The 8,303-nt window shown below is 62.1% G+C and overlaps 1 protein-coding gene across 1 annotated transcript; it reads right to left on the bottom strand.

The window, feature by feature from the left end:
- Positions 1-5,014: 5,014 nt before the first annotated feature.
- Positions 5,015-8,303, bottom strand: FAM174C (family with sequence similarity 174 member C). Its single transcript, XM_049876142.1, has 3 exons — positions 8,009-8,303; positions 6,274-6,390; positions 5,015-5,440 (listed from the first exon to the last, which is right to left on the bottom strand). Coding segments are annotated over exons 1-3 (393 nt in total). The 5' UTR covers positions 8,284-8,303; the 3' UTR covers positions 5,015-5,439.

The raw sequence follows: 8,303 nt of genomic DNA, 5'->3' as shown, positions 1-8,303 counted from the left end.
TCCCCTTCCATCCAACCACCCAGACACACACATCCTAACCGGGCACCTGTGGGGTGCTGCTCCCCCAATGACCTCAGGGAAGTAATGTCCCCTCTCTGGGTGTCAGTTCCCTCATTCATCATGGGAAACAGGAATCCCTAACCCCTTTCCCCTGGAAAGGTGCCAGACAGAGTTCAATACATGTTGAGTCCAAGCAGCCCAGGGTGGGAGCCCAGGGAAGGATCCAGGCCAACAGCAAGTAAGCCTACACACAGGAGCCCACAGGCAGAGAAGGTGGGAAAGGCATTCCGGACGGTGTCTGAGTGACTCAGGCAATGCCCAGTGGTCACTCCCCGGGAGCTGACTATAGGCAAGGAACTGAGGGCCCAAGCCTCTATTTCTGTCCTTATTCATGCCGCAGCTCCCTCACCAGGCTCTGAGCTTGTGGAGGGTATGCCATCACCAAGTGCTGGCTGGAAGGTGCCAAGAGGACCCAACCAGGTGCCATCTCTCTGGGTTTGCTTCACTGGCCCAGGCTTGGTGCAAGTGGAGGAGCCCCAGGTTGGGAGTCCAGAGCTCTTGGACGGGAAGGTCACTGTGTGAGGGATTATCCATACCCCTTGCAGAGACCGTGAAAACCCAGAGAGACTAGGCCAATTAACCAGAGTCACACAGCAAGGCAGGGATGGTGAATGAAGACACCCTGATGCTTCCAGCCCCACCCAGCTGCATACCTCCCATTTGGTGTGGGTGTGTTACGTTCCCCTGCATTTCTTCCCTCCCACTCACCCCTCCCCGCCGTACCCCTGACCTTTGCTCGGGCTTCGCCCCTGCCTGGAATCCTTCACTTCCATTCAATTAAAATTCTGCACATCCTTCAAGGCCTGTCTCCCACCTGCCCCCTCCCCAAAAGGACAAGGTTCTCTGTCCTCTGCCCTCCGGAGACCCCAACTTGTCCTGGGTTCAAGGTCCTATCCCGCTGCCCTGACCACAGACGCCCCTGGATGAAGCCCCCAGGGGGTTATGAGGAGGAGGGTGAAATCGACTCCCAGGCCACAACTGTGGCAGGCTCGGACCCTCAGCCGTTCCTGCATGATGGGCAACATAGGGTCTGGGGGTCTCAGGCTGGCAGCGGGGAGCACCCTGAGCCCAGGCCGTGAGGCTCTTTGAGAGCAGGTGGAGGCCCTTCTTGGGGAGGTGGGGGGTACAGCCCAGTCCACAACCTCTGGCCAAGATGTGCATTCTGGGAACCCCCCTGCCCTCAGCCAAGACCCCCTCCTCCTTTACAGAGGCTCACTGTGAGGGTCTCTCTGCCAGGCTGCCGGTAGAAGGGCCGCATGGGGTGCGGCGGGGCTGCGGGTCGGCTCATCTGCATGCAGGCACCCGAGCGGGGCTCGAGCAGACGCTCCCGGTTTCTTTCTGTTCTTGTCTCTCTCAAGGTCAGAGCCGAGTGGGGACAGGAACAAAGGCAGTGCGTCCCCCATTCAACCTCCTACTGCTGGCCGCTCCCAGAGGAAAAGGGGGGCAGGGGGGCGAGGGGGCGGGGGAGGGGGGAGGCCAGGCAGGCGGCTGGAGGCCTGGCCACAGATGAGGTGGGGAGGGTCAGACCCCTGCCCACCGTGGTGAGCCCTGTGGGAGCCTGAGACCCCGACCAACGTGGGGCTCAGCCAGGAGGGGTCAGCTAGGGGCCAGGCTTCCTTTGGAGTCAAGGGTCAAAGATTAGGGGTCAGTGCTGGGTTCAAGGCTCAGCCAGGGCCAGGGGTTGGCCCCAGACCCACACCCAGACCACAGTCTTGATGGGGGTCTATCCCCCTCCAGCCAGGTTGCACCCTCCCAGGTGGGGTGGGGGAGGGGGAAGTCTTGTCCTGCCCAGACCTGGCCCTGGCCCCCAGCCTAAGCCTGCCACCCACTGTCCCCTACCCGATGCCCTGGCCCCAGGTTCAGCATCTAGCCACCCCTCAGCCTCCAAAGGCCAAGACGCTGCAGAGGCAGCTAAAAATATGCAGGGAGAAATTTCTCATTACAGAATAAATTGGACCAGATCCTCTGCCCACTAGCTCGGCCGGGTAGTTTCAGGAGCCTGGGCGAGGATCATGCAGGGAGTGGGCTCCCAGGGCCAGGCCTGGGGCTTGGCGGGTGAGGGGCTCCCACAGCCTTATCTTCTGTGCCAGAGCCCGGTAACTCACCCTCAAGAGTGTCAAAGGGCATCCCCAGGGCTCCGGGTGGCTGCTGTTGAACGTGAAAACATGTTCCTTTCTCCTCCTGGTAAATTAAAACTGCCCTTGAGCATGTCCAGCCAAGTCCAGAATCCCAGCCCTGATCCCATTCCCTCCTTCCCTCCCTTCCACCTTCCTTCCTTCCTTTGCTCCTCTCTTCTCTCCTTCCCTCCCTCCCCCCTCCCAGCCCCTGTGGTCCTACAATGGCCATGGCCCACCAGCCAGGGGACAGACCCCCTCTATCCACATTGACATGGGATGGCTCTACATCTGGGCCATCCAGTTGGCAGCCACCAGCCATAGCGGCTCCTGGGCCCTGGAAGTGGGCAGAGCGAAGGAGGACCCAAGTTTTTTTTTTTATTTAGTGTTCATTAAATAACTGCGTGTCTCATTGGATTGGACCCCACCACTCTAGAAGCTTCTGGGTGCCAGGTATGGTCACATTCAAGAGAAACCACATATCCTAGGAACAAGGTCGCTGTGGCACTGTTTGGGGGTGACTGCTGGGGAGCAGGTGTGGCTCAGACCCCCTGGGAAGAGGGTACTCAGGCGGTGGAATGAGGCACTCCCTAGAGAGAGTGGGGGTCAAGGAGGTGGGGCCCAGCTCCCCGCCTGCCGGGTGTGGGACATGTCACTGGGGACGCTGGGTTGGAGCTGGCAGAGGGGCCCTACCCTCCCCAAGAAGACATTTTCACCTCCATGGGTCACTGGATCCAAGCCCAAGGTGCCAGGCACAAGCAACCCCTTCAAGGGCCCCACTTTGCCCACTCTCACCCCCATCCCAGGTGGAGAAGCCAAGGCTCAGGGTCAGTGCAAGTGGCACTCCAACCCAGGCCCAGAGACTGCAGTGGAGAACTCCGCTTACACGCTGCATGGACGGGGGCCGGGGCCAGGCAAGACTGAGCGCCCACCTCCAGGGGGCTGAGGGTTCACAGCAGGGGGACACGGCGTGGGGCTGGCTGGTGTCCCACGGGCGTGTCCACGTGTCACTGTCCGCACGTGGATCTCCTGCGTGCGTACCCACCCCCTGCTGTGTCTACACGGTGGTATTTGACGACTGCATACACGCGTGGGGGGGCGAAGGTGCTAGCAGCCCCGCCTGTGCGCGCGCGTGCGCGCACACACACTCGTGCACGCGCACGCGCGCGACCAGGAACCGGCTGGGACGCTGGGCCTTTCATCTCTGGCTGACAGCCCCTCTCCCACTTCCTGCTCACAGTGCATTAACCTCGGCCGGGCTGCCAATTACCCCACACTAATGCTGGGGGCTGCGGGCCGGGTGCTGACAGGCGGTGGGGCGGGCGGGGCGCTGGGGCAGAGTGCTCCCGGTGCCGGATGGCATGTGCCGAGTCTCTCCTGACCTCATTAGAGTAATTAACGTGCCTTTTGAAGCTAGAGAGGCTCAGAGCTGCGGGAAGGGGCGCAGAGAGCAGGGTGGGAGGCCGGAATGGTGTCTTCATGCCTGTCCCTGTGGGTCAGAGACAGACAGACAGACAGGCTCAGAGTCAAGGAGAGATGCAGGGTCCCGAAGAGAGACGTCTGTGAGTGAAATAGGACAACCTGCCCAAGGCCACCGGCTCCCCAAGTGCCAGCACTGCCCTCCCTGCTGCCATCTCAGGCCTCCCTGGGGCTCAGGCCTGGACCCCACTGCAGAGGCATCTGGGCGGCTGCTTCGCCAGTCTTCCCTGGGGGATGCACAGGCCCCCAAGTGCAAGTCCTTTGAAAGAGCATTCGGGGAAAACTTCCTGGAGGCCACGGCTGAGAAGGCAGCTGGGACAGGAGAGGCTGAGACGCAGGAGAAACGTGAGGGGGGGCTGGCCGGGCAGACTACAGTTGAGGACAGAGGGCCCCAGCTGCAGAGAGAGGGGACTGCCCAACATGGATCAGGCTGGATTCCCTGCACCCTGGCGGCTGGCAGGTTGGACTGGCTGGGCCTTTGAGGTAGACCAGCACGCGGACAAGGTGCTGTTCAGCAGAGAGGTGAGAAGCGGGGCACCGGGCTGGACCCCTTCCCCCACCTGTACAAGGTGCGGCCCCGAGGGTCCCCTCCAGATGCCCCCCACCCCAGGCCGAATACAGGCCACAGGCCACACCAAGACCTGGCAGTCAGGGAATGAAGGCAGGTGGCACAAGGCTGCCACCTGGTGGCGGCTCTGCTTTATGACATGGAGGTGGCCGGGGCTCTGGTCGGTTGGCCTGGGAAGATGTCTCAGGCTGCCCAGGGGAGACCTCTGGCTACAGACCAGCCCCTCCCCACCGTCTCTCCAGGGCCAACTTTCCAAGGGAAGGGGATGACAGGCAGGCCAGGGCTTGCAGGAGAAACAAGCCGCCTAGCCTAGAATGGTGGTTCAGATTCCTCAAAGGTCCCACAGGAGGTTGATGGGGGCTGATGGGGGAAGAGCACAGGGAAACAAGGGATTCTCCAGCCACAGGAATTCCAGCCTCCTTTAGCCAAGCCCCTGGGGCTGTGGGGTGACGCTACGATCTCAGAAGGCACAGCCCTTGAGGAAATCCCAGGCTGAAGGTGGCATAGTGGAGGATCCTTGGACTGGTGCTTCGATGGATAAATAGGAGTTCTCTCTAGACCCACAGATGACTGGTATCCCAGGCAGCTGGAAAAACCCCATATAGACAGGTAAGGCAGATCCCCCACCACTCACTCCGTCTACCATGTGGGTTCCCCACAGGCCCTCTGACAGCTGGGGGTATGGCCACGGAAGCCCAGCTTGGCCACAGATGGGGAAACTGAGGCCCACCCCAGGCCTTTGCTCTGCTGTTTACCCCAGCCACTGTGCTCAGTCAGGACACCTGGCTCTGGCTCCCAGCAACAGCATGGAGTCGGGCCAGCCATGGTCGCTACCACTTTTATTGTCCTCAGCTCAGCTGGCCGGTGTTCCTCACAGGCCCACCTGCCCAACCGCCCTCAGTTCAAGGCTACTGCACCCCAGTGGGGAAGGGGAGCGGCCACAGTCACGGTCAGCGGAGGCGACTGTAGAGTCTGGGCAGGGGGGCTGCCAGAGCCCTGTGACTTCCACCCAGGGGTCCTCAGGCTCTCAGGTGGGGCTGGCTGAGGCTGCTTCAGGTGTGTTGGGCAGGCTCTGAAAGGTGCTCCCGGGGCTGCCGCCAAATCACACCCACACCAAAGCCAGCACAGAGCTGGCCGGGCACTGCTGGGCATGGGAGCCAGCCCTGCCCCTGGTCCTTCCTCCAGGGCTGCTGGAACGCTGCCTCCCTTGCTGCGGCATCTGCAAGGTGAGGTGTGAGGAGTTAGGTGTGATGTGCAGTTGGAGAGGGACTTGGCACCTTTGGCCCCAGGCTCGCCTGCAGATGGCTGAGGCAGGAGAGCTCTGCCCCAACCTGTCGGCCCAGCTGGGGTCCACCTCCCACCCAGGTCCTTCCTGACATCCACCTGGAGGGTGGGAGTCTCCCAACCACAATAGGTGACAGAGATGTCAACAAGAAACGCGCAGGCTAGAATCCAACCTCAGAGACCACAGACCCCCCTTGGTCAAGAGAAGGAGCGGTGGATACTGATAACCATGATAACAATGACAGATAGTGACGACCCCACCCTCGGGGATGAGCTTGGAGTGTCATGACTGTGCCATGCCTGCCACCCCCACAGCAGCCATGCTGGGTCTGAGAGACCCTGGGACCCTGTTCGGGCCCTGCTGCCTGGCTCTGCGCCCCAGCCCCCTCTTGCTCACTTTTCCTGGGGCTCAGCGTCTCTGCCCAGAGTGCCATTCCCGGGGCTGGTTGCTCTGGGGGGCGTGTGGAGGCCAAACTGCCCTGCCCCCTCCCCCACCTACAGTAGAGGATGAGGTCCTTCTCGTTCCCATACACCAACCTTGTCCCAATGAACTCTCAGAAAGCTCTCTAAATCCAGTGTGTCAACCCTCTTCCTGTCTTAAAGAGAAACCGAGGCCAGGAGAGGGCTGTGCTCTGCCTGAGACCACCCACCTGCTGTGATGCACAACCAGCTCTCCGAGCCGAACCACTGCTGTCTGCTGGCCACATCCACGACTGCCCTCCATAGGACCCCAGCCCACCCGCAGCCCTTGGGGAGGGGCTTCCCTACCATCTCAGGTTCCTCGTTTCAAAGACGGTCTCCTCATCACTGTCCAGCGAGGCCATCTCTGTGGAATCCTCAGCATTGGCCAAGAGGCCATACCTCCGCCGCTGTGGCTTCTTCAACCTGGAAAGGGTCCAGACCCACTCATGTCCACCGCAGGCCCCCTACCTGTCAGATGCCGCTGGCACCCCCTCCCACTTCCCTCCTTCCTGGGGCCCCCAAACGACTCCCTGCAAACCTTCATGGGCCAATTGTGCGTGTTTGTGTCGTGATAGCTACTACGATAACTAAATGCTCTTATCACAATCAACAGGCCCTCGTGGTGCAACAGTTAAGCACTCAGTTGCTGAAAGAAAGGTTGACAGCTTGAACCCACTGGCAACTCTGCAGGAGGAAAATGTGGTTATCTACTTCCATAAATACTACACCCCAGGAAACCCTATGGAGCGGTTCTGTCACACGGGGTCACTATGAGTTGGAGTCACCCATTTCAATCACTGTAGGCAGTAGGTCCCTCCCTTGACATGTCCTGCATGGGGGACTTGTAGCCCATGTCACCTGCACCAGGACTTTGTCAAGGAAGGGCTGTCATCATCGCATTTTACTGACAAGACGACTTAGTTTCAGAAAGGGAGAAGGGTTCGCCAGAGACGCCCATCCGAACGGAAGACGGTCTCAGGCCCGAGCCACCATGCAGGCCAGAGAAGGGGGGAGCCGTTGAAGGACAATGTCCAAGAGCATTTGATGCCTGCGTGCTTGCATCCACAAGTGTCAGTGGAGGCATGGGAGAGGCAGGAGCGACGGGCCGTGTAATCAGGAGAAGACTGGACTTTGCACCAGAGTGATGCGGAGGGACATTGGCCAGCTGTTGAACAAAGGCCCTCGGGCAGGTCAGTGCAGGGGAGGATGCCAAAGGGCGGTTAGGGGCCTAACCGAGGTCTGGGCGATGGACCAGGGGAGCCACAGGGACCTGGGCGGGCAGGGGCCGTGGCGGGGGGGGTGCGGGAGATGGGAGAGGGTTAGAACGACAGAGATTCCTCAAGTCTTTAGCTCCGACAATCAGCAGGACCTGGAGAGTGACCAACAAGGGGCGGGGATGGGCACAAGCTTAGTTCCGCTGAGGGGGCTGCCCGCAGCTTACATCTTGGGTAGGTAACTGACTCCTGGAGATGACCGCCTCTCACCTACACGATGCGGATGGTGGTAGGACCCTCGCCCCCCAGGACTGGGGGCGGATTAAGTCAGGCTCAATCGGTGGGCGCCCCCGCAAGGGGAGGTGGCAAAGCAGCGAAAAGACAAAAGAGCCTCAGAGAGATCTCGGCCGATGGCGGGGACAGCTGTGGACAAGGAAGACAAAAAAGGGCAGGTCCCCACGGCGTGCCCGAGTTGACAGGTCGCCGGGAAAGGGCTCCGGAAGCGGGAGGAGCGGAAGGCAGGCAAGTCGCAGAGAAAGGAGAAGCGTGGGGAGCGGAGGGCGGCCGGAGCGCAGGAGCGCGGACAGAACCAGCGCACGGAGGCCCGGGCGCCGAGCAGGGGCCCCGACTCGCGCCCCGTCCGGGCAACGGGCGCACAGCCGCCACGTCCGGAGGCCTGAGCCGCGACCCACGTGACCGCCCGGCCCGGCCACGTGACGACGCCCGGAGAGCCCCGCCCACGCCCGCTCCGGAGGGCGGGAGGAGCCGCGAGCCGCCACGTGACGCGGGAGGAGCGCGCCTGGGCGGCAGCGCGCACGCCGACGCACCTGAAGGCCCGGATGAGGAAGTAGAGCGCGGCCAGGCCGCTGAGGCCCGTGAGCACGTAGAAGGAGCGCAGCAGCGGCGAGCCCGGCGAGCTCAGCGGGTGCGTGCCGTTGTGCGGCGAGCCCGGCTGGCTGGCGTTCGTCACGGCGGGCGACGGCGGCGGCGTGGCCTGCGCGGCGCGCTGCGACAAGGGCGCGGCCCCCTGGGCTCCGTACAGCAGCGCCGACAGCAGCAGCAGCAGCAGCGGGAGCGGCGGCGGCAGCGCGCGCGGCCCCATGGCCCGGCGGAAGCGGTGCC

The sequence above is a fragment of the Elephas maximus genome, chromosome 3, assembly GCF_024166365.1.
Source record: "Elephas maximus indicus isolate mEleMax1 chromosome 3, mEleMax1 primary haplotype, whole genome shotgun sequence".
NCBI classification, from domain to species: domain Eukaryota; kingdom Metazoa; phylum Chordata; class Mammalia; order Proboscidea; family Elephantidae; genus Elephas; species Elephas maximus.
The sequence above is the reverse complement of the archived record's forward strand: the minus strand, read 5'-3'. Positions and strand labels throughout refer to the sequence as shown.